The 27174-nt window shown below is 43.1% G+C and overlaps 2 protein-coding genes across 2 annotated transcripts in view; one reads left to right on the top strand and one right to left on the bottom strand.

The window, feature by feature from the left end:
* The first annotated feature begins 1335 nt into the window (after window positions 1-1335).
* Window positions 1336-22901, top strand: LOC110523826 (torsin-4A). Its single transcript, XM_021602878.3, has 3 exons — window positions 1336-1658; window positions 20360-20836; window positions 20938-22901. Exons 2-3 carry the CDS (start codon window positions 20360-20362, stop codon window positions 21790-21792), a joined length of 1332 nt encoding a protein of 443 aa, XP_021458553.2. The 5' UTR covers window positions 1336-1658; the 3' UTR covers window positions 21793-22901.
* Window positions 22893-27174, bottom strand: part of zgc:56235 (porin) — an 11525-nt gene continuing 7243 nt past the window's right edge. Inside the window, exons 5-8 of the mRNA XM_021602883.3 lie at window positions 25703-25924; window positions 24918-25068; window positions 24709-24766; window positions 22893-24562 (exon numbers count right to left, since the gene is read on the bottom strand). Of these exons, the coding sequence (XP_021458558.2) occupies window positions 24471-24562; window positions 24709-24766; window positions 24918-25068; window positions 25703-25924 (523 nt within the window). The 3' untranslated portion in view covers window positions 22893-24470. The remainder of the gene's footprint in view (window positions 24563-24708; window positions 24767-24917; window positions 25069-25702; window positions 25925-27174) is intronic.

Below are 27174 nucleotides of genomic sequence, written 5' to 3'. Positions count from 1 at the left end.
TCTTAATCTACACATAAAACACACTGACCCTTTTCCTGTTACAAAACGACCACACCAAGCCTAAACTCATTAACATACACTCATTAAAGGCCCAGTGCAGTCAAACATTTGATTTTTCTGTGTTTTACTTATTTCCCCATACTATGAGTTTGGAATAATACTGTGAAATTGTGAAAATGGTGATATTGCCCTTTTAGTGTAAGAGCTGTCTGAAAAGACCGCCTGAAATTTCAGCCTGTTTCTGTGGGATGGAGTTTTGGCCTGCCTGGTGACGTCACCATTAATAGACCATTAAGAAAGAGAGTTCCAAACCTCTCTGCCAGTAACAGCTGTTTTCAGGTTTCCCAGACAGTCCTAGCAAATTCTTGCTAGAAAAATTGCTCTTGGTAAGAAGCTATTTCTGTTTCTTTTCACCATTCTGATTGAAAACAATCACAGTAATTACTCAGAAATGATTTGACATTGAGATAAAAAAAAGAAATGGCTGCATTGGACCTTTAATAACACACAGACATTCTACTACTACCCAAACTTGCTAATAAGACACTCACACCCTCTCAGAATGAATATCACTTTGTTTCCTGAATTGTTCTCTTTAGCAGCATCATGATCATTTGGGACATTAACACAGAGGCATTCTGAAGGATGAGGAGAGGTAGACAATAGACGTGGTGTTAAAAGGTATGTTGCCTGGGGCTAGTGCAAGCTATTTCAATCACAGGACAAAAACGCAAACTTTTGTGGAATGTAACCTATTGTATGAAATGGATTTGGAGGGAACCTAATCCTGTGACGTTTTTGTTATCGTTTTATTTACACAGAAACGACTTACAATAGCAGAAAATAACTCAAGGGGAGAGCCCATATTGTATTAAAGGTTGTCCTTGTTCACAACCATGACAACCATTCATAAGAACATGGTCACTGACTGACTCGTGACTTAAACATGCAAAACGACACCGGGCGTAATATTGACCTTCTTTCCATGGGCTCTCTGCTACCAACTATCTATGTCATATACTCCATTATTGTTACGATTGGTTATTATATGACAAAATTCTCTCCTTGAGCTCTTGGCTACCAATCATCACGTTCACATAGATCTTACGTTATGAAGGCCCTAATAGTTTTCCCACTGCTTGGGTGTCGGTCTCCTCTTCTCATATTTGCTGTGAGGCAAATAACATAAAATATGCAAATATTTATCCCACCACCCAGCAGAGGACCTCTAACAAAGTAAACAAATTAATTAAACAAAGTTATCCATGACTGCAGGCTGGGAGTAAAGGTCATTAGGTGCATGACTAGGAGGAGAGTCACAATAGCCTGATTTTCACTCTCATCTCAACAACATGAATGGAAGAGCCGGAGGGGGGAGATAGTGGGTGGAAAGACAAAAAGAGAGAGAGAGAGAGAGTGAAAGAGAGAGAAAAAGAGAAAAAGAGGAAGGAAGAGGAGGAGTCTGCAAAGGCCAGAAGCAGGAATTGGGAGGGTGAGAGAGAGATAGGAGTGGTATTGTAGTTGATCTGAAACCAGCTCACTATTCAGTGATAGAGTTCCACAGAAGGAGTTTACTGTTCTCTCCCCACAAAACTCATGGAGCGAGCCTAGTGAAGAACTCAGTCTATAGGAGGCTTGGTATTACCCATACGTTCAAGGTAAGCAGACTGGTTTTCCAGAATTTCTCTTTCTGCATTCTATTCTCCTCCTCTTCCCTCTCCTATTCCTCCCCTTCCTTGCTTACATGGTTTTCTGGGTGAGGTATTTGCAGATGTGTTTCTAGGCCTCTGGCCAGCTTCACACACACACTCTCTCGCTCTCTCTCTCTCTCTCTCTCACACTCACTCACTCACTCACTCACTCACTATCAGGGTTAGAAAAGCTTCCACCTAAAACACTTGAAAATCTATATTCAGCAATGGAAACAGGTTGTGAAGTGTGAAGTGAGATCTAGTGTGTTTTAGAATCATTCAAAAAACAAGCCACAAACTTCTGGTTTCTGCCTTACATAAGAAAACCTATATGTTACACAAGACACAGAGGAACATTTATGCTACTCTCTATTTCAGTGTGTGTGTGTGTGAGCTAGGAAGGAAATGTAGTCAGCAGAGAGCAGCGAGGGTCTGGGAGAGGGACAGAAAGCTTCTGGAATGCAGCCAGGGAAAGGCTCTAGAACAGGGCTCTCCAAAGCTGTTCCTGGAGAGCTACCTCCTGTTGATTTTCACTCCAACACTAATCTAGCACACCTGATTCTAATAATTATCTTGTTGATAAACTGAATTAGGTTAGTTACAACTGGGGGGCGAAAACCTACAGGAGGGTAGGTCTCCAGGAACAAGGTTAGAGAGCCCTGCTGTACAATGTGTGGAATGGAGACATCACCTCTCAGGCCGCTTGCTACCTGTACATGTGAAGGCAACCTGGACTCGGGGGTAGACGTAACATATCAAAAGTAAATCTATCTCACTCCATTTAGTATATGTTATGTTTTGTATGGTACGCAGCAAATTGGCCGGTGTAACCTAGTGTTGATTTTTCAGTGTAACATTTCTAGTGTTGATTCAGGTGTTAAATGAACTCTATAAGTGTTAAAATAACACTCATTGGTGTAAAACAACCCTAGTGTTGGTGTTAATAACCAGCGTTAAAGGTAAACCACGCCCACCATTATCATGTTTCTCAGCATGCTCTATTGCAGGTAGATTTTTGGAATTGTATTGTTTGTTTCAATATGTATGTTTTTGCATGTACATTAATTGATGAATTAATGTTATGCTACTCAAATACACATAACATATATTTTTCTAAACTAATCCAATATGTTACTTATTGCCCCCATTATTGAAAAGTCTGTTTCAGTTTACAGTGGCTTGCGAAAGTATTTACCCTCCTTGGCATTTTTCCTATTTTGTTGCCTTACAACCTGGAATTAAAATAGATTTTTTGGGGGGTTCATATAATTTGATTTACACTACATGCCTATCACTTTGCAAAATATTTTTTATTGTGAAACAAACAAGAAATAATACAAAAAAACTTGAGAATGCATAACCAGCTCCTTCAAGGCAAAACTGCTCCAGCTCTTTCAAGTTGGATGGGTTCAGCTGGTGTACAGCAATCTTGAAGTCATACCACAGATTTTCAATTGGATTGAGGTCTGGGCTTTGACTAGGCCATTCCAAGACATTTAAATGTTTCCCCTTAAACCACTCAAGTGTTGCTTTAGCAGTATGCTTAGGGTCATTGAAGGTGAACCTCCATCCCCGTCTCAAATTTCTGGAAGACTGAAACAGGTTTCCCTCAAGAATGTCCCTGTATTTAGCGCCATCCATCATTCCTTCAATTCTGACCAGTTTCCCAGTCCCTGCCGATGAAAAACATCCCCACAGCATGATGCTGCCATGACCATGCTTCACTGTGGGATGGTATTCTAGGGGTGATGAGAGGTGTTGGGTTTGCGCCAGACATAGCGTTTTCCTTGATGGCCAAAAAGCTAAATTTAGCCTCAACTGACCAGAGTACCTTCTTCCATATGTTTGGGGAGTCTCCCACATGCCTTTTGGCGAATACTAAACGTGTTTGTTTATTTTTATCTTTAAGCAATGGCTTTTTTCTGGCCACTCTTCTGTAAAGCCAAGCTCTGTGGAGTGTACAGCTTCAAGTGGTCCTATGGACAGATACTCCAATCTCCACTGTGGAGCTTTGCAGCTCCTTCAAGGTTATCTTTGGTCTCTTTGTTGCCTCTCTGGTTATTGCCCTCCTTGCCTGGTCCGTGAGTTTTGGTGGGCGGACCTCTCTTGGCAGGTTTGTTGTGGTGTCATATTATTTCATTTTTTAAATAATGGATTGAATGGTGTTCTGTGGGATGTTCAAAGGTTTTGATATTTTTTTATAACCAAACCCACAACTTTGTCCCTAACCTGTTTGGAGAGCTCCTTGGTCTTCGTGGTGCCCCTTGCTTAGTTGTGTTGCAGTCTCTGGGGCCTTTCAGAACAGGCGTATATATATATATAATGAGATCATGTGACACATCATGTGACACTTAGATTGCACACGGGGACTTTATTTAACGAACAAATAGCGTCATGAGTGGTCACTACAATTCACTCGAAAGTCCAGGCAGAAGAATGGTTTACTCTGCAGTGTGTTAATTTAATAGTGAAAAGTGTGGACTCCTATAGACACTGGACGAGTTTTAAGTTTGACACACTCTCGATGTTGAAAAAACACTGGAGAAATTGCTGGGTATGTATTCGTTTGTTGATGTTAATCATCTATTTCGTATGATATGTTAAGAATTCAAATTCTAATGATATGTTATGAATTGCAATTTGTGCAATATGTAACGAATTTGCAATACATACAGTTCAAGTTGGAAGTTTACGTACACTTAAGTTGGAGTCATTAAAACTCGTTTTACAACCACCCCACAAATTTCTTGTTAACAAACTATAGTTTTGGCAAGTCAGTTAGGACATATACTTTGTGCATGACACAAGTAGTTTATCCAACAATTGTTTACAGACAGATTATTTGTCTTATAATTCACTGTATCACAATTCCAGTGGGTCAGAAGTTAACATACACTAAATTGACTCCTTTAAACAGCTTTCAGAAAATGATGTCATGGCTATAGAAGCTTCTGATGGGCTAATTGACATAATTTGAGTCAATTGGAGGTGTACCTGTGGATGTATTTCAAGGCCTACCTTCATACCCAGTGCCTCTTTGCTTGACATCATGGGGAAATCAAAAGAAATCAGCCAACACCTCACAAGTCTGGTTCATTTTTAGGAGCAATTTCCAAATGACTGAAGGTACCACGTTCATCTGTACAAACAATAGTACGCAAGTATAAACACCATGGGACCACGCAGCCGTCATACCGCTCAGGAAGGAGACGCATTCTGTCTCCTAGAGATGAACGTACTTTGGTGTGAAAAGCGCAAATCAATCCCAGAACAACAGCAAAGGACCCTGTGAAGATGCTGAAAGAAACAAGTACAAATGTATATATATCCACAGTAAAACGAGTCCTATATCGAAATAACCTGAAAGGCCGCTCAGCAAGGAAGAAGCCACTGCTCCAAAACCGCCATCAAAAGCCAGACAACGGTTTGCAACTGCACATTGGGACAGAGATCGTACCTTTTAGAGAAATATCCTCTGGTCTGATGAAACAAAAATGAAAAAGGGGAAGGCTTGCAAGCCGAAGAACACCATCCCAACCGTGAAGCACGGGGGAGGCAGCATCATGTTGTGGGGGGGGATTTGCTGCAGGAGGAACTGGTGCACTTCACAAAATAGATGGCATCATGAGGGAGGAAAATTATGTGGATGTATTGAAGCAACATCTCATCATCAGTTAAAACTTGGTCGCAAATGGGTCTTCCAAATGGACAATGACCCCAAGCATGCTTCCAAAGTTGTGCCAAAATGGCTTAAGGACAACAAAGTCAATGTATTGGAGTGGCCATCACAAAGCCCTGACCTCAATCCTATAGAAAATGTGTGGGCAGAACTGAAAAAGTGTGTGTGAGCAAGGAGGCCTACAAACCTGACTCAGTTACACCAGCTCTGTCAGGAGTAATGGGCCAAAATTCACCCAACTTATTGTGGGAAGCTTGTGGAAGGCTACTCGAAACGTTTGACTCAAGTTAAGCAATTTATAAGCAATGCTACCAAATACTAATTGTGTGTATGTAAACTTCTGACCCACTGGGAATGTGATGAAAGAAATATTAGCTGAAATAAATCATTTTCTATACTATTATTGACATTTCACATTCTTAAAATAAAGTGGTGATCCTAACTGACCTAAGTGCAGGGAATTTTTACTAGGATTAAATGTCAGGAACTGTGAAAAACTGAGTTTAAATGTATTTGGCTAAGGTGTATGTAAACTTCTGACTTCAACTGTATATTTGAACGTTCTTTTTGGCCCAGAGTACAAACTTTTGATTTATTGTTATTTTTTTATTATTACTACTGAACCTACATTCTTAAAAACTAAAACAGAGAAAGCGTACTTTTTTTTTTAGGAAAAGCCATAAGAGTGAAAAACACGATGGAATGGGGGACTAAGGGATGGGTAAAGAGAAGAGTAGAAAACTATTTTTGCTGAAATAACCACTTCCTTTTGTGACTAGAGTCTAATACTTCCTGTGGCACACATCACATCATCGGGTATGATAGGTCACCAAAAAGGATTATGAAGTGTGCCAGCCCTTGCAGTCCCAAAATATATCTGAGCCTAGAAGAAAGTCTTTGTCCTCAGGCCTGGAGGGAAGCCAAAGTAATTCCGTTACCCAAGAGTGGTAAAGCAGCCTTTACTGGTTCTAACAGCAGACCTATAAGCTTGCTGCCAGCTCTTAGCAAACTGTTGGAACAATTGTGTTTGACCAAATACAATGCTATTTCTCTGTAAACAAGTTAACAACAGACTTTCAGCATGCTTATAGAGAAGGGCACTCAACATGTACTGCACTGACACAAATGACTGATTGGTTGAAAGAAATAGATTATAAAAAGATTATGTGAGCTGTACTGTTAGATTTCAGTGCAGCCTTTGATATTATTGATCATAACCTGTTGTTGAAAAAACTTAAGTGCAAGAGCTTTTCAACCTCAGCTCTGAATCCAAGAGATGGCAATCTATCTAATAGAACTCAAATGGTTTTCTTTAATGGAAGCGTCTCTAATGTCAAACATGTAAAGTGTAGTGTACCGCAGGGCAGCTCTCTAGGCCCTTTACTATTTTCTATTTTTTACCAATGACCTGCCACTGGCATTAAACAAAGCATGTGTGTCCATGTATGCTGATGATTCAACCATATACACATCAGCAACCACAGCTAATGAAGTCAACTCAAAGAGTTGCAGTCTGTTTTGGAATGGGTGGCCAGTAATAAACTGGTCCTGAACATCTCTAAAACTAAGAGCATTGTATTTGGTACAAATCATTCCTTAAGTGCTAAACCTCAGCTGAATCTGGTAATGAATGGTGTGGCTGTTGAACAAGTTGAGGAGACTAAATAACTTGGTGTTACCTTAGATTGTAAACTGTCATGGTCAAAACATATAGATTCAATGGTCGCAAAGATGGGGAGAGGTCTAGCTGTAATAAAGAGATGCTCTGCTTTTTTGACACCACACTCCAAAAAAGCAAGTTCTTCAGGCTCTAGTTTTGTCTAATCTTGATTATTGTCCAGTCGTGTGGTCCAGTGCTGCAAGGAAAGACCTAGTTAGCTGCAGCTGGCCCAGAACAGAGCGGAACATTTTGCTCTTAATTGTAATCAGAGGGCTGATATAAATACTATGCATGCCGGTCTCTCTTGGCTAAGAGTTGAGGAGAGACTGACTGCATCACTTCTTCTTTTTATAAGAAGCATTAATGTGTTAAAAATCCCAAATTGTTTGCTTAGTCAACTTACACACAGCTCTGACACGCACACTTATCCCACCAGACATGCCGACAGGGGTCTTTTCATAGTCCCCAAATCCAGAACAAATTCAAGAAAACGTACAGTATTAAATAGAGCCCTTATTGTATTGAACTTCCTTCTCATATTGCTCAAATAAACAGCAAACCTGGTTTCAAAAAACAGATAAAGCAACACCTCGCAGCACAACACCTCTCCACTATTTGACCTAGATAGTTTGTGTGTATGCATTAATATGTAGGCTACATGTGCATTTTTAAATAATGTATATAGTTCTGTCCTTGAGTTGTTCTTGTCTAATGATGTTCTGTATTAAGTCATTCTGTATTATGTTTCATGTTTTGTGTGGACCCCAGGAAGACTAGCTGCTGCTTTTGCAACAGCTAATGGGGATCCTAATAAAATACCAAAATAGAAGTGGGGGAGAATTTAGGCAGGCAAGAAAATGGTCTTGCTGAAATCCCCGCCGCTTCTAATTTCCTTAATTTTGTGGCTAGAGTCAAATACTTTCTCTGGCACACACTACTGTTCAACATGATCTACCAAAATTATTCAGAAGTATGCCAGGCCTTGCAATCCCGCGATAGAAGGAGGGGGAGAATTTTTGCAGGCAAGAAAATAGCCTTGCCGAAATCCTCCCCCCCTTCTAATTTCCTTAATTTTGTGGCTAGAGTCAAATACTTTCTATAGAACAGACTTCACGTCAGGATAGGCAACCGAAATGAATAATTAATGTATGTGTGTTATACTTAACATAGAGGGAGTAAAATGTAGACAAGCAATAAACATTTCTGAACAGCTACTGATCGAATAAGACATGAGAAATTATGAATTTTGGCAAAAATATTTATTTATAGACTAATACACTTGAAACAAATAGCCAAACCGAAAACGGCAGACATTACTAGTGCCTCCCCCGCTATCAAACAGACATAAAAAAAAATGAAATGAAACGCAGCCGAACATGATCAGGAATCTCAACTAGCAAGCAAGTTGCAGCAATGAAGAATTGAGTGCAAAACAGGGCAGGGGGAGCTTTTCGGCACAACACCGGATCTGACAGGGAGAAACAGTGGATGTCAGACCAAAGCGGGGAGACATCAAAGCCCTGTTTTTGCTGTTTGGGGACAGGACATTCACAGCAGACCTGCCGTTACAAGGAGTTCCAATGCAGAGCGTGCCAGAAGACTGGACATCTTGAAAGGGCTTGCAATGGGGAGAGTATCTGCTGGGAACAGCACGTTCTCTAAGCAACGCTCTCAAACAGCGCACTAATCCAGTGAAGGAGACACGCTACTTGACAACAGATCAAGTTGAGGAGGCAGAACTGCTATTGCCTGCAGGCTCCAGCACAGTCGGAAATCACCAGTCAGAAAAGGACTTGGAACTTTTGTGTGTGTAGTAGTGTGTAGTGATCGTGAGTATGTGAAACCTTTCATGGTCATGGTGAGATGTAACTGGAAAAGATGAAGATGGAGGTAGATACTGGGGCTGCCGTGTCTATTGTCTCAGAGAAGCTGTACAACAGCAGATTTAAGAAGCATAAACTGCAACCATGTGATGTTGTTTTGAGGACTTACTCAGCTCAGCCGATTCAGTTATTGGGACAGCTGGAGGTTAAAGTGAAATGTGGTACTCAGGTGTTACCACCACCTCTATTAGTGTCAAAGGGGAAGGGTCCTACGCTAATGGGGAGGAACTGGATTCAACAGCTCAAATTAGACTGGTCAAGAGTGAACTATGTGTCAGACCCAGTTGCACAGCTGTGCGATAAATATGCTGCAGTATTTAGTGATCAACTGGGTGTGGTAAAGGGAGTTAAAGCTAAAATTCAAGTGTCAGAGAAAGCTGTTCCAAAGTTTTGTAAGGCTAGACCTGTGCCTTATGCACTCAGAGAGGCAGTAGACAAACAGCTTACAGAGCTAGAAAAACAAGGAGTGTTTTTCTAGCTCTGGTTTGCATTCCAAAGACAAACGGGGGTGTCAGAATATGTCATGATTACATGAAAAAATGCATGGGTGGATGTGGAACAGTACCCCTTACCAAAGACCCAGGACTTGTTTGCTACTCTAGCCGGGGGGTAAACAGTTCACAAAGTTAGACCTTACACAGGCCTACCAGCAAGTGGAGGTAGATCAAGAGAAAGCATTTCCTGACTATAAACACATTGAAGGGTTTATACCAGATGAATAGACTGCCTTATGGAGTATCAAACGCTCCAGCTATATTCCAACGTATTATGGACCAGGTCCTGCAGGGTTTACCTGGGGTTGTGTGCTTTCTAGGTGGCATTCTTATCACAGGGAAATTGGCTGAGGACCACTTACAGAACGTAGAAGCGGTGTTAAAGAGGCTGCAAGGGCGTGGGTTAAGAGTAAACAGGGACAAGTGTGCATTTTTTCAGTCTAGTGTCACTTAGGTCACAGGATAGACAAACAGGGGCTACATCCAGTGCAGGACAAGACTGAAGCCATAGCAAAGGCTCCAACTAACGTGACAGAGCTCTGAGCATATCTGGCTCTACTTACCTACTATGGCAAGTTCATGGAGAATCTCTCTACTTGCATCAAACCCATGACAGAGCTCTTACATAAAGGTAGACCTTGGGGGGGGGGGGGGGGGGTCAGAGAGCCATCCAAACTATCGAGTGTCATTTTTAGATGTACTTTTCATTGGCACAGCCAGGGAAACTACCAAGGACAAGGGTTTTGCAAAAGTGAGGCACTTTACACTTACAGTAATCATGTTACTGATCCTGAACTAAAGCCTTATTAGGTGAGAAGGGCTGAGCTCACTGTAGAAAGTGATTGTGTGTTATGGGGTATGAGAGCGGTGGTGCCGGCTACTCTACAGAGGGACTTACCGAAGGAGCTACATGAAAACCACTGGGGCATGGTCAAAATGAAAGCTCTTGCAAGGAGCCACTTTTGCCGGCCCAGGTTAGACTCAGACATAGAAGACATGATAAGGAGATGCCAGGTGTCAGTCTAATAGACATATGCCGAACCTTGCACCAGTGCATCCTTGGAAATAGCCTGAGAGGCCCCGGCAGCACAGCCATATAGATTTTGCTCAAAAGGGAAAGCACCCGTTCTTAGTAGTTACGGATGGCAAGAAGTAATATCGTTTTATATATCGTTTTCCTCTATTTTTTTCGTATATATTTTAATATCACTGCAAGGACTGCATATACTCTCCGGCAACCGCCTCACCCAATGTGGTACGGATCTGCAATTTTTATACTTTAGAACCGAAACTCACATCAGAAGCTAGTTAGCTAACTAGCTAGTAGTCAATTAGCCATTGCTAGCGGTCTTCACCATTAACTAGGACATCAGCCAGCCTCAGCTCGGACAATACCTGCCAGTCTGCACGTGCGATATCAACCCAGAGCATATCGGACTTCTTTTTCTGAACCAAATCTCCGGATTCCTACCGCAAACTCTGAACCTTTACGCCGGATCATCGTAGCTAGCTGGCTACTATCCGATCTCTGTCCTGAAGCAAGCATCAGTTAGCCTTGAGCTAGCCTCAAGCTAGGCCCTTCTCCCGGCTGGCCGAAGAGGTCCACCAGCTAATTCTTGGGCTACAATACCTCTTTTGCCAATTGGTCTGGACCCTTTACTGCCGACACGGAGCCCCGCCGATCCATCATAACTGGTCTGCCGACGTAATAGCCCGAGGTAGCTTCAACAGGCTCTTCCATTGTGACATCGCCAAAGCCCCACCTGCTAGCCCCGGCCCGCTAGCTGTCTGAATCGCCGCGTAGTAGCAACTACTGAATCGGCTCCCTGACTCACCTATTGCTACTCTCTGGACCCTATGATCACTTGGCTACACATGCCCCTCCCTAATGTCAATAAGCCTTGTCTATTGCTGTTTATTATTGTCTTATTTCACTGTAGAGCCCCCAGCCCAGCCCAATATGCCTTAGATAGCTCATTTGTCCCACCCCCCACATGCGGTGACCTCACCTGGCTTAACTGGTTCCTCTAGAGACAAAACCTCTCTCCTAGTCACTCAATGCCTAGGTTTACCTCCACTGTAGTCACATCCTACCGTACCCTTGTCTGTACATTATATTCTTCCAGGCCCAGAAATCTGCTCCTTTTACTCTCTGTTCTGAACGCACTAGACGACCAGTTCTTATAGCCTTTAGCCGTACCCTTATCCTACTCTTCCTCTGTTCCTCTGGTGATTTAGATGTTAACACAGGCCCTGCAGCCTCCAGCACCACTCCCATTCCCCAGGCGCTCTCTTTTGTTGACTTCTGTAACCGTAAAAGCCTTGGTTTCATGCATGTTAACATCAGAAGCCTCCTCCCTAAGTTTGTATTATTCACTGCTTTAGCACACTCCGCCAACCCTGATGTCCTAGCCGTGTATGAATCCTGGTTTAGGAAGGCCACCAAATATCCTGAAATTTCCATCCCCAACTACAACATTTTCCGACAAGATAGAACTGCCAAAGGGGTTGGAGTTGCAATCTACTGCAGATATAGTCTGCAGAGTTCTCATACTATCCAGGTCTGCGCCCAAACAATTCAAGCTTCTAGTTAAAAAAATCCACTTTTCCAGAAACAAGTCTCTCACCGTTGCCGCTTGTTATAGACCCCCCTCAGCCCCCAGCTGTGCCCTGGACACCATATGTGAATTCACTGCCCCCCATCTATCTTCAGAGTTCGTATTGTTAGGTGACCTAAACTGGGATATGCTTAACAAGCCGGCCGTCCTACAATCTAAGCTAAGTGCCCTTAATCTAACACAAATTATCAAGGAACCTACCATGTACAACCCCAAATACGTAACCATGAGCACCCTCTCAGATATCATCCTGACCAACTTGCCCTCTAAATACACCTCTGCCGTCTTCGACCAAGATCTCAAATTTGCACCCTGTAGCACTAATTCCAAAAGGTTTTGGGACACTGTAAAGTCTATGGAGAATAAGAGCATCTCCTCCCAGCTGCCCACTGCACGGAGGCTAGGTGTCACTACTGATAAATCTACAATATTCGATCATTTCAATAAGCATTTTTCTACAGCTGGCCATGCTTTCCACCTGGCTACCCCTACCCCGGCCAACAGCTCGGCACCCCCTGCAGCAACTTGCCCAAGTCCCCCCCCCCCCCGCTTCTCCTTCACCCAAATTCAGATAGCTGCAAAATCTGGATCCCTACAAATCAGCTGGGCTAGACAATCTGGACCCTCTCTTTCTAAAATTATCCACCACAATTGTTGCAAGCCCTATTACTAGCCTGTTCAACCTCTCTTTCGTATCGTCTGAGATCCCCAAAGTTTGGAAAGCTGGCGCAGTCATCCCCCTCTTCAAAGGAGGTGACACTCTAGACCCAAACTGTTATAGACCTATATCCATCCTGCCCTGCCTTTCTAAAATCTTCGAAAGCCAAGTTAACAAACAGATCAACGACCATTTCAAATCCCACCGTACCTTCTCCACGATGCAATCTGGCTTCCGAGCTGGTAATGGGTGCACCTCAGCCACGCTCACGGTCCTAAACTATATCATAACCGCCATCAATAAAAGACAGTACTGTGCAGCCGTCTTCATCAACCTGGCCAAGGCTTTTCAATCACTGCATTCTTATCGGCAGACTCAATAGCCGTGGTTTCTCAAATGACTGCCTCGCATGGTCCACCAACTACTTCTCAGATCAGTGTGTCAAATCGGAGGGCCTGTTGTCCGGACCTCTGGCAGTCTCTATGGGGTGCCACAGGGTTCAATTCTCGGGCTGACTCTTTTCTCTGAACATATCATTGATGTCGCTCTTGCTGCTGGTGATTCTCTGATCCACCTCCTAGCAGGCGACACCGTTCTGTATACATCTGGACCTTCTTTGGACACTGTGTTAACAAACCTCCAACCCAGCTTCAATGCCATACAACACTCCTTCCGTGGCCTCCAACTGCTTTTAAATGCTATGAAATGCATGTTCTTCAACCGATTGCTGCCCGCACCCGCTCGCCTGACTAGCATCACTTCTCTGGAGGAGTCTGACTTATGTGGACAACTACAAATACCTAGGTGTCTGGCTAGACTGTAATCTCTCCTTCCAGTCTTACATTAAGCATCTCCAATCCAGGCCTCCCGGGTGGCGCAGTGGTTAAGGGCGCTGTACTGCAGCGCCAGCTGTGCCATCAGAGTCCCTGGGCCCAGGCTCTGTCGTAACCGGCCGCGACCGGGAGGTCCGTGGGGCGACGCACAATTGGCCTAGCGTCGTCCGGGTTAGGGAGGGATTGGTCGGTAGGGATCTCCTTGTCTCATCGCGCACCAGCGACTCCTGTGGCGGGCCGGGCGCAGTGCGCGCTAGCCAAGGTTGCCAGGTGCACGGTGTAGCCTCCGACATATTGGTGCGGCTGGCTTCCGGGTTGGATGCGCGCTGTGATAAGAAGCAGTACGGCTGGTTGGGTTATGTATCGGAGGACGCATGACATTCAGCCTTCGTCTCTCCCGAGCCCGTACGGGAGTTGTAGCAATGAGACAAGATAGTAGCTACTACAACAATTGGATACCACGAAATTGGGGAGAAAAAGGGGTAAAATTCAAAAAAAATAAAAAGCATCTCCAATCCAAAATGAAATCTAGAATCGGCTTCCTATTTCACAACAAAGCCTCCTTTGCTGCCAAACATACCCTCGCAAAACTGACTATCCTACCGATCCTCGACTTTGGCGATGTCATTTACAAAATAGCTCCAATAGCTCTACTCAGCAAACTGGATGTAGTCTATTATCACAGTGCCATCCGTTTTGTCACCAAAGCCCCATGTACTACCAACCACTGTGACTTGTATGCTCTCGTTGGCTGGCCCTCGCTACATATTCGTCTCCAAACCCACTGGCTCCAGGTCATCTTTGCTAGGTAAAACCACACCTTATCTCAGCTCACTGGTCACCAAAGCAACACCCACCTGTAGCACGTGCTCCAGCAGGTATATTTCACTGGTCATCCCCAAAGCCAACATTTCCTTTGGCCGCCTTTCCTCCCAGTTCGCTGCAGCCAATGACTAGAATGAATTGCAAAAATCACTGAAGCTGGAAACTTATCTCCCTCTTTTACTTTAAGCATCAGCTATGAGAGCAGCTTAACGATCACTGTACCTGTACACAGCCAATCTGTAAATAGCACACCAAACTTCCTCATCCTCATTATTTTCTTCTTGCTATTTTGCACCCCAGTATCTCTAATTGCACATCATCATCTGCACATCTAACACTCCAGTGTTAATGCTAAATTGCAATCATTTCTCCTCTATGGCCTATTTATTGCCCTACCTCCCTAATCTTCTACATTTGTACACACTGTACATTGATTTTTCTATTGTGTTATTGACTGTACGTTTGTTTGTAACTCTGTTGTTTTTGTCGCACTGCTTTGCTTTATCTTGGCCAGGTCGCAGTTGTAAATGAGAACTCAACTGGCCTACCTGGTTAAAAAAATGTGAAATAAAACAATTAAGTGTATGAGTAATACTTCAGCTACAGCCACGGTAGCGGGGGGGAATGTTCTCAGCCTATGGGTTAGTTGAGGAATGTGTTCAGACATGGGTCACAGTTGGTGTCAAAAGAGTTTAGATGTAAAATGGTTGCAAATAGTTTTATGAGGTTTAAGATTAGGGTTAGTTAACATGCTAAGTAGTTGCAAAGTAGCTAAAAAGTAGTGTTGTGTCTTTGGCTATGCCGGATTAAGTGATATGACATGCTATTCTATAAAATAATGTCTCGTTATTAATATTTCCCGATTGAGCTAATCATGTAAATGTAATTAACTAGAGAGTCGGGGCACCACAAAATAATATTTATAGAGCTGTTATCTTCCGAATAAACTCTTAAAGACCTAGTAATATTTTACATCAATAGCAGTCAATATTAATCGTCACCTTAATTCAGTCTCATCTGAAAGTTGTAAATTCTTGGTTATCTGCACGAACCCTGGCTAACAAGTTGAATCAGCAATACAAAATTGGGTTTAATTATTTATTTACTAAATACCTAACTAATCACACAGAATTACACATACACATAATTAATCATAACTTGATTACAAATTACATCATAAAGGAAAACGTCCCTAACGGGCGGAACAGATATGACAGCTTGTTACACAAAAGAAAAGGGGCTGGGTTTGAGTGGAAGAGAGGGAAAACTGAGGAACAAAGGGCGAAGCTGTGCTATCGTGAATACAATATCTTATGCATTCTAAATTACCGCCCATTTGGAAAAGGAAAATGCAATAAATATTTACTCTGAGCTGCGCTTCAGTAGGTTGGTGGTAGATGGAAGGCCGTGTTGCCCAACCGAGTCCTTTGTCCTTTGAAGAATATCTCTGCTGGTAAATTGAATACGTTGTAGTAACGTTGTTGTGTGGTAGACGGGATACTCTGTCTGTTCCTTCCTAACCTGCGTTTGCAGCTGCTGTTGCTAACTCAACGGCTAGGAGGTATCACTTCTGTAGTGAATAAGAGTTCAAAGTTCATACAATTCGCAACCAAAGCTCACGCTGATGTTGGCTTTTTTTCTGTAGTTATTATCTGAACCATTCTGACATCGGACCGTCATCCTCACATCCTCGGAACAGGAGGTCACATTGTCATCAAGGCTTTATATAGGACGGGAGAGGAGGGCGTGTTTGAAAAGTTTTATAGTCCATGTCCCTTCACAGGGGCGGGCCACTGATTGAGCAAAGCCCTAACTTATGAAAACCCAAATCTCACATTTTAGAAGTTAAAATCACATTTCATCCCATCATGAATAATTTCATATTCAAAAATTTAACATTCAAACATTTAAATTGAACAACAATTCCATGTGAATCCGATAACTCTGATGTGTAGACTTTCCACTGTAGAGTTCATCTTATCATTGATGAGAATGTCTCAGATGACAACCGAACTGACATCATATTCATTAAGTACCACCGCATATGTTCAATTGGTCAGATTACCAGAATATAGTTCATTTCCCCCCACCTTCTGATGTTCCCAGAATCTCTATGTTAACCAAAGGTTTTGGAAATGTAACATCAGTAGGGTAGAGAGAAAAAAGGGGGAAAGAGGTATTTATGACTGTCATAAACCTACCCCCAGGCCAACGTCATGATAGTAGTAAGTAAGTGCAAAGTTGCTAGAATACTAAAGTTTGCAATGATGAGATTCAAACTCGCAACCTTTGGGTTTCTAGATGTCCGTGTTATACACCCACAGCCTTTTTGTTTTGTCTTAAGTAGTCTTATGTAACCATACCATTAAATTTGAGTGTCCCGGATTTACGTTTACTAGGTTACTTCTAGTCTGAGACCAGGCTGGTGAAGGAGGGGGTTAAGATGGGGAGATTCTCTTTTGGGTAAAAGACCATCCTTCGTCCTCTCTCCTCCATGACCCGGAAAACCAATAAGAGGTCAAGTGGTCGAGGAGTGTGTCAATTCATTAGACAAGCAGAATAGTGTCCTCCCTTACTTGATAGCCACCTTTCATTGAGGATACTCGTGTATATCCTACTGTTTTAAAACAATATGCTACTTATTGTTATATCTATAAAATGTCTTACACAAGTAACTTAATTTGTTTTGAGCAATTTATACATTTGTTTTAGGATCCACCCCTGTAAACGTAATTTGCCTAATAATGTGCAAATGTAGAGAAGGAAGTGCTTCCACGTTCACTCTCCTCGCCGACTCCCCTTGATTGACTTTGAACTTTTTCAAAAGGAGGCAAGAGAAGACAGAGGAGGTAGGATGCTGGAGGGAAGCAAATCTAAGTGATAAAAAGGGCTTTTTATGACTTTACCTCTCCGCAGGCAGGGTTGGGGAGTAACTGTAATGTGTTACATTACCAGCAAAAAAGATTGTAATTAGAATAGATACTTTTGAGAAATTACATGATTATTTCTTTGATTACTTTTAAACCTTTATGTTTTTTCATGACATTCGATTCAGTATTGAAAAAGGGTGCAAGTTTAAGTTTGTTCCACCTGAACGAGTCTGACCACAAGTCGGAGACCACTGTTGTTTTCTTCTATATACCTCTTATGGGGAAAGTAATCAGATTACATTACCGAGTTTGGGTAATCCAAATGTTACATTACTGATTACAATTTTGGACAGGTAACTAATGGATTACATTTAGAAATTAACTTACCCAACCCCGGCACATTAAGGTGTAGTCTAATCCTATTGTACTTGGGCAGAGAATGGCTGACACTGACACAGTGTGTAACACTTCCTGACAGCAGTGCCAATGTAAACTAGCTAGTCAGATGAGCTAGACTACCTGTACATGCTTTCGGAGCAGTTACTTTCAACATTCACTCTCTTTAAATGTCTTTATTTGTCTTGTGGCATGTGCTAATTCCTCTGTTTCTGCCAGGCCTGCACAAGGTTGGTGGTTGAGACTGGTGCCAAGATAAGTACAGATGACTGATAAGGCTAACGCTTCACAGGATTTACTAGAGGATGGCTGCTGAGGTCTTCCACGTTGTCAAGTGGTTCACAACCAACATTTTAATTTTTTTAGTTTACTAGGCAAGTCAGTCAAGAACAAATTCTTATTTTCAATGACAGCCTAGTGGGTTAACTGCCTGTTCAGGGGCAGAACGACATATTCAGAACTGAAAAAGCGTGTGCGAGCAAGGAGGCCTACAAACCTGACTCCGTTACACCAGCTCTGTCAGGAGGAATGGGACAAAATTCTCCCAACTTATTGTGGGAAGCTTATGGAAGGCTACCCGAAACATTTGACCCAAGTTAAATTTAAAGGCAATGCTACCAAATACTAATTGAGTGTATGTAAATGCCTGACCCACTGGGAATGTGATAAAAGCTGGAATAAATCATTCTCTCTGCTATTATTCTGACATTTCACATTCTTAAAATAAACTGGTGATCCTAACTGACCTAAGATAGGGAATCTTTACTAGGATTAAATGTCAGGAATTGTGAAAAACGGAGTTTAAATGTATTTGGCTAAGGTATGTAAACTTCAGACTTCAACTGTATGTAAATAAGGTATTTCTGTATTTTATTTTTTAATACATTTGCTAAAAATTCTAAACCTGTTTTTGCTTTGCCATTATAGGGTATTGTGTGTAGATTGATGAGGATTTGTTTTATTTAATCAATTTTAGAATAAAGCTGTAATGTAACGAAATGTGGAACAAGTTGACAAGTCTGAATACTTTATAAATGCACTGTAGAGTAAGCAAATTAGTTTAATTCATGACCCTCTCTCAAAATATGTTTTGTTCACATCATAACACACTTTATTTTTGTATTTTAATTTTACCACCCTTTTTGATATTGTCTCATCGCTGCAACTCCCTAACGGGCTCGGGAGAGGCGAAGGTGGAGTCATGTGATCCACCGACCTAACCGTGCCCCTTAACACCCGCCAGTTTAACCCGGAAGCCAGCCGCACCAATCTGTCGGAGGAAATGCCTTTCAACTGGCGACCGGGGTCAGCCTACAGGCACCCGGCCAGCCACAAGGAGCTGCTAGGGCACGATGAGCCAATTAAACCCCCCCTGGCCAAACCCTCCTATACGACGCTGGGCCAATTGTGTACCGTCCTTTGGTACTCCTGGCCACGGCCGGTTATGGCACAGCCCGGGTATGAAACGGGACTATAATAACGCCTCTAGCACTGCGATGCAGTGCCTCAGACCACTGCGTCACTCAGGAGGCCATCATAACACACAATAAACTAAAGTAAGTAATGATGTCTAACTTTGAGTGAACATCATTGTGCGATCCACTGTGTGGAAAAACCTCTGCTTGTTTGGTGGAGAGTAGAGGTTTCCTATTTCAGCTGGAACATCTGAAAAATATGTGAGGACCAAGTGCCTGTAATTAACCCCTTGTCATAATAGTTGTGTGTTTCTGTAAAACTACAAAACTACAACAATTTGTAATGATTAAATAAATGCACTATAATGATTTGAAATAACATACGTGTTATTGCTATATTGTGGCAAAGAATGAACTTAATCAGCCACACAAGGTGCTGCACAACCAGTAGTGGACTATAGGCCTCCAAGCACTTTCTCTCGAGACACACAGGCCAAAATATGATTGTAGAAATTTGTGTGTTTTGGGATGCTGAAAAAAGTATGTTCTATTGGAGAACGTTCAAGTCTCTGATCTCCTTATCAGAAAGTGTTGGGGTGGGCTGAAATCTTGCCTCAGAACTCTTGCCGCAACTGCGAAATGTGGTTAATGGCTTCACTTCTATTCCCGTAATCGTTATCTGTCAATCAGCAGAAAAAAAATGCCCTGAAACCTTCGTAGATTGTTCATGTGTTTAGTCACATTACGTGAAATGAGTTCTCACAGTCTGCTACTTCTTAGGATCTGAGCCTATATCTGAATAGAGGAAATGGCTGAGGGTAGCACTGCATGCCAAGTTTGACTACAGTCAGATGCGACTGTTTGCACATAAATATACGGCCTGAAAGGATGACACAATATCCTTGTTGAGTTGCAATACCTCAACAAGGATATTTGTCAAATATATTGACACAATTACATACCCAGGTCATTTTACCAGGTACTATCTGATACTGACATATCTGAGCATGTGTAATATTGGATATTTTTTACAGGTCTATTTGTTCAGTGACAGGCAAGTTAGTTTAGACAGTTTAAGAAGTAATTCAGTTTCAGTGGCTAAGCTGTAACCCTCTGGGTTTTTCCATGTAACTTTACGACTATAGTAAATCTAACACCATAACCAATACATTAGTGGTATCATATAGCATGTTAATTGCATCTATAAGTACATTCTTCAATAGTTGGCATCCCTTCTTGGCTAGGTATCTTTTCCACCCTCTTAAAAAAAGAAAACGGATCGTAATTCACTGTGACTGTAATTGAATGATTAAAGCCTCTCTCTCTCTCTCTCTCAGATGGGCGACCAAGATGTTTATGACAGACTGTCTGGGTCCCAGACAGATGGAGAGATGGGCGAAGAGAAAGGAGAAAGCGAAGGAGAGAGTGAAAAGAGGGGGTCGTGGACAGGCGCTGAGAGTTTGTACCAGTTCTCATCCTCTCTACGTGCTGTGGTTCGCATTAGACAGAAATACCTGACCATGAAGAAACGACGGCTGGAGTTAGCCGGGCTGGGTGTAGTAGGGCCAGTGGTAGGGGCTGGTCTCTTCACTGGGGCCCCTGTTCGCACCAGCCCCAAAATCTTCACCTTTGAGGGGTTGACCCCCTCCAGCACCACCACGACCTTCTCCTCACTCCTCCAAAAGAAGAAGAAGAAGAAGAGGTCGCGGCGGGTCATGTTCCCCAGTGGAGGGGGGTGCAGGGCCCCTGTCATAAAGGAACACAGCCGAGCAAAGAACTGCCTTTTCCTCCTCTGCACCATCCTCTTCCTCCAGGTAATGTGTATGTGTGTGAGGTTGATCTTCATCTTCCTCTTTGTCTGTGTCTGTGTTTTAATGTCTCATTCTGTACTTTATCCCTCCCTCCCTCCATACAGGTGTATAATGCCATAGAAAACCTTGACGACCATGTCCTGAGGTATGACCTGGAGGGATTAGAGAAGACTCTGTGCAGGGAGGTGTTTGGCCAGCAGGGGGCGATGGAGGCTCTGTTAGCCCAACTCAGAGACTACCTCTCTACCTACGTCCACAATAAACCCCTGGTCCTCTCCTTACATGGAACCAGCGGCGTGGGGAAGAGCCACGTAGGGAGACTCCTAGCTGGGCACTTCCGCTCAGTAGTGGGGGAGCCCCTGGTTCTCCAGTACTTTGTGTTGCACCACTGCCCCCTGGAGGATGACGCCTGGCGATGCGCCCGAGCGCTGACGATCTTAGTGTCGGAGACGGTGCTGAGAGCAGAGGAGGAGGAGAAAATTCCAGTATTCATCTTTGACGAAGCAGAGCACCTTCACCCAGAGCTGCTTGATGCGCTGCGGGATCTGGTGCAATCAAAACTCTCCAATGAATACCTTAACGCAGTCTACCTGTTCCTTAGTAACCAAGGACACAATCACATCACTAAGCACCTGCTGCACAACTCCTCCAGCGACTCCATGATGACCGTGTCTGAGTACCATGGCAACTTCGTCAAGGAGCTGACCCCGTTGTTGCGGAACACACTGGAGATGCTCCACCCACTGTGGGCAGAAGCTGAACTCATACCTCTGACCCTGCTGGAGAAAGGTCACGTGACAGAGTGCTTCCTGGATGAGATGATGAGGGAGGGGTTCTACCCGGACCGTACCAACATTGAGAGGCTGGCAGGGGAGATAGAGTACTACCCCGTGGTATGGGGCCGGGTGTATGCCCGGACAGGCTGTAAACAGGTTGTGGCGAAGGTCAACCTGCTATGAGAGACCTACAGAGGGATGTTGAGATGACAGGGACCGAGAAAGATGTGCCCTGAGAAAAGATACTACTGGACAGTGTCAGTGGCGGTTCCAATAACTGTTTTGGCCCATAGTCTTTTGGAGCCTAAAGACTTTTGGTGTTTCTTGTGATCCATCAAGCAAACAAAGCCCACGTTACTCGCCAGAACCCACCATTGGGGAAAAAACATTGTCGTATGTCTGAGAATAAGGAGTATCTCCATGATGAAGGCTAATCATGTCAGATAATCAATCGTCTTTTCTACGTTATGTAACTTAGCACCATCCAGGAATGAGCCCCTTGGTTACTAGATAATTACCATTTAGGTATGAGATAGGAGAGGTAGGGCTAATATCATAGCCTGCACATCTGGAGAGGAGTCAAAATCAGGAGTTGTGGTCATGGTGAAGCACCACTGCTCATTCCCCCATGATGCTGTTAGGCAAACTACTGACAGTAATACACAGACCCGCTCCCAATAGAGCCTTCAAACTCAACTCTGGACCCCGAAGCCAGTTCCACTTTATTTGTTCATTGTTCCCTTCTAATCAGGAACTGATTTAGACCTGAGACAACAGATGTGTGCAATTAGTTATCAGGGCTAAACAAAAAAACAGCAAGCTCCAGACCTCGTAGGTTAAGAGTTGAATAACACCGCAATAGAGGAAGATATTAGTAATCGTACCAAATGAGTCTGGTTGTGGCAATGACAAAGACAGGGCCAAGAGCAGCACAGGAAAATGTGATGAAGTAGTTGTATTTTGTCAACATACTATATTGATTAAACTGTATCATGCTTTCTGAATTATTCATCTATCTGGTTGACAGCGACCAAGGGGTTTGGGACATAATGCTTGTTCTGAAGCCCCCAGAAATCATTTAAAATAAAAAATACATATGCAAATGATTCCAACTGAACCAAGTACTGGAATAAGCAGGCTGGTATGGTACAATCTCAGAAAGACCGTGCCTCTACTCATCACATTGTTATCTATAATCTCAACTCTCTATCACTACTATTCTCACTAAAGTGTTAATGGACCACAAATATTCTCAAAATAACATTGAGAAATAAAAGACATCATCAAGACAAGCTTTTTTTTAATTACAATTCCATTACTTGAGGTTGGGGGGAAAAAACGAGATGCTGTGTCTCGAACACAACCAATTCAAAAAGATTCATAATTATGACAAAATTGGAAAGAAAACAAAGATACATGGAGTCATGGTTTATGACTTGGTAAAGGAGGGACCGAGCCTACACAACAGCATCCCTTCAAATGTCTCACCGTACGAGTGAAACTCGGGAGGAGAATATGTATACTATGTACAGAGAGTGGGACATACAGGGAGGGTCGTTTGGCTCCCACGGGCACCAATGACAGCCAGGAAGGAGTGTAGTCTAAAGCAGCATGAGCAACAACATCCACATCCCTCTTCATGTGACCACAGATCTTAAGAGTAGATAGATATAAGCAACACTGTAGAAATGCCATCTTTTCTCACCTACTGGGAAGATTTCACCATATTGCTTTCACCTACCAGCTGTCCTCTAAAGAAGAGTGGCCTCAGAGCAAAGACAAGGAGATGAAGATATATTGCGTTTTGGGACATGTAGAACTGCATTCAGCCGACAATAATCCTAATAGGTCCTTCCGTTTCTAGCGCTGTATGCGTAATGTAGAATCTTCCTTAAACTCTCCTGCAGACTCCCGTCTTCAGTGTAGTTACAGTAACAGCAGACTGTAGCGGTGGTGAAATGGTTGGTTCCCTCTCAGGGTTGGGCTCACTTAAAATCTCAGTTCGGTCAAGTCAGGAATTGAAAGAAAATTGGCTGAAGTGGCATACAATTGAAGTTGTGCCCATCCAAAATCACAAACACCCTACGATCACACTGGGTTTAAACAGACAACATGGTCCACAACTGAACACAGCACAACCAAAATACACCGAAACATTTTATACTCAAACCAATACAAAAGAAACAGACGGCATTCTTTTTAAACCAAGAGAACACCGGGCTTCAAATGCATCCGGCTTCCATCCTTACGAAGCCTTCGGTCCTACACCCGGTATTCATTCAGACATGCTTACAATGAAATACGAAGGGGAAAATAAACGTATGTAAGTTCACGCCGAGCGACACGTTTACCGAGGACTACTCAGCCAAACTCCTACTGAAATATTAGTGCCACTTCAGTAACCAGTCAGAAGATTTACAAAAAAAAACTTAGCCAGTGTTTCTGTACAACGTCAGCTAAAAGGGGAGGTATCCATCCCCAGTGCTTGCCTTTATGCACTCAGACTGAAACACTCAATTTCAAACTAGATGACCGGTAGTGATAACTAACCAACTAAACCAAAAGGCTAGACTATAACGGCCATGACATTACAGAATGCCTCTCTCGGTCTCTCTATTCATTCATGTATTTTAGCCACATTAGTCAAGATGGACATGACGGCCACAGGTTTGACTATTACTGCCAAAACACTCAATGTGTGTGAGTGTAAAGGGACTGTGGTGTGTGAGAGAGAGGTGGGAATGGAGTGTCTACAGGATGATGGTTTTGGATAAGGGCTGTGGTAGGGTGTGTGGGGTTGGGAATGGGGGTGATTGGTTCTGGGCTCTTCTCTTGGTTGTTGGGTCTTGTTCCCTGCCGCTCTATGCCTCCAGCTCGAAGCCCAGGCCCACTTTGTGGCCGCCGGTGTTGAAGTTCTTCCCGTCGATCAGGGCTGACAGAGTCACCTTCACACCTACAGAGGAGAGGAATTTACTGGAGATGTAAAGCAGTAGAGCTCGACCTAAAATGACAGTTGTGCTCAGAGACCTTGCTCAGAGGATATCATGAATTGTAATCAAATCAATCAGTCATTAGATCACAATCGTGATTGTGACTCACCTGGCCTGAGGGTCTGGGTGTAGCCGACTCCAATCAGGCTGGCGTTGTTCACTTTGGCCTGCAGGGGGAGACACAGGCAGTCATTGAACGTGTTCTGGTGAGCAAAACTGCAAAGCAAATTGCAAAGAGCTGCATCCCTGCTAGGGGTGGGGCTACAGCAAGAGCCTGGGTTGAGACTAAGATAGACAGAGTGTGTGTGTGTTACTCACAGACAGGGAAGCATCTTTGTCCAGGGCGTATTTGGCTGCGATGCCGAAGCGTGTGTTGTTGCTGCCGGCCGTCCAGGCCAGAGTGACCGCCGTCTCCAGCTTGTCATCCACCTTCTGGTAGATAGAACCTCCAAACTCAGTCCCATCATTACTGAAAGAGGAGAGAGAACAGATAGACATGCCCAAATCAAGCACTAGTTCACACTCCTAGACAACCTCTCTCCATTGTTCCTGAAAGAGAGAGGGGGGCAAGATACAGTAAGAAACCATCCTAAAATGAATGAATACCTCCCTGCTCCATGACATTATTACTGAGAAAGAATGCATAGAGCGGGCCTTCCCCATTCATGTCAATGGTGGCATTATGGGTGAACCCATGAGTTAACCAGTCAAATTGCTAGGGTTAGAGGTGTTACGTTCATGTTTTAAGTCTCCCGATATTTCTGTTATTACGGCGCTATCACCCTTATTAGTGCGCCTGCGCAGGAGTCTCGTTGATGAACACGGCCTAAGTGCAATGGCAACCATGTACTGCGCTAATACGGCTGAGTAAACGTTAAACTGGAATCTTGTCGTTGTGTCATTTTGACTTAACATGAGGTTCCAAGCCATTCTATGGATTCATTTTCTATTAGAGAGACACAGGGCAACAGTTACCAAACTTGTATCATCTAACACATTTCTACATTTAACACATTTCTACATTTAACACATTTCTACATTTATGGTGATTCACAAAAACAAAACCAGCGTTTTTAGCCATGACACTGCACTGAGATACTCACACGTTGGTGTGGAGCTGGAAGTCTCCAGCCTTGTATCCCAGGGCGAAGTTGTTCTGGGCCAGTTTGGACTTGGCCATATCGAAGGCCATCTGGTACCCGGCAAGCCAGCCGTCATAGCCCACCACGGCTGCTGCGTGGATTATGGGACCCTCGAAGTCGACGTCACAGCCCACATTAAGGAAGTCACGCTTGTAGCCAGTCTTCAGCTTGCCACTCTTCTTGCTGAGTACAGATGGAGAAGAGAAAGAGCAAATTAAACAGCCAACAAATATCCTTTCATATCTGATCCTTGATTTTCTAAAAAAAAGGTGATAGCATCGTCAATAAATAAATCCTAAATCCTTTTATATCTTTTTGTCAAGTCATATTTTAGTTAACCTCGCCTTTCATGTAAAAACATCATGAACATCATGCTTTTAGGTCATTTTGGGCATGTATTAAATTGTGAGTTCGACCAATTACAGTCCCCTTGTTTAGGACAGGGGTTTTCAAAGTAGGGTATTGCAGGAGGTCCGTGGCCAGGTCTCTTCATATATAATTTTGGCCAAGGGATCCATGGAACATGTGCCTGGCAGGCTCACAGGGATATTGGTATCCACACTACTCCACCAATTATACATTTTTCAACTCAATACTTCTTGGATTCCCCAAAAGTGATTTTCTTTTCGACATAAATGCACTGTAATTTAAGCTTTAAAACTGCAATTCTCTCTCTGCCTCATAACAAAATGTGTTGAAAAAGCAGGAAATTTGCCAAGAGATGAGCCTTTAAATATTCCTTCCGAGGGACCCGAGACTTGGGTTCGTCTGGCCATGCACTATTAGAACTCCTTGTATGCTATATTTATGTCACTTGAGTTGTGTTCTGATTATGAGGGGGTCCCTGATGAATTTACCATCACTAAAGGGGTCCCCCATCATTTTTATGTAGAAGGACTGAAAAGCTCAGTTCTGGTGATGTTTCTACAACTTGATTGGAGTCCACCAGTGAAAAATGAAATTGATTGGACATGATTTGGAAAGGCACACACCTGTCTATATAAAGATCCCACAGTTGACAGTGCATGTCAGAGTAAAAAGCAAGCCACGAGGTTGAACGAATTGTCCTTAGAGCTAAATAAATAAAAAAAAATTTAAATGTTTTTTTGCTTTGTCATTATGGTGTATTGTGTGCAGATGGATGAGGGGGGAAAAAAACGATTGAATCCGTTTTAGAAAAAGGCTGTAACGTAACACTTGGAGGGACAAATAAAATCACCCCCTACCAGATAGGAAACACTGGTCTAAACAATGCTTGAAACTCCAGTTGTACGTGCTTTTTTTTATTTTTAAACGATGCCACGTGCAATTGTAGGAGTAGCGATATAAATGTGGTTGCGATGGAGAGCTTGGACCAACGTACCCCGGGACTGCTTTACAGAAGAAATATCAGCCTGCGCATAGAAGCACGAGATTGAACTTCACTCAACTTT

The sequence above is a fragment of the Oncorhynchus mykiss genome, chromosome 5 (assembly GCF_057628025.1).
Source record: "Oncorhynchus mykiss isolate SJ-2025 chromosome 5, ASM5762802v1, whole genome shotgun sequence".
NCBI classification, from domain to species: Eukaryota; Metazoa; Chordata; class Actinopteri; order Salmoniformes; family Salmonidae; genus Oncorhynchus; species Oncorhynchus mykiss.
This window is presented reverse-complemented; position numbering and strand designations above follow the sequence as displayed.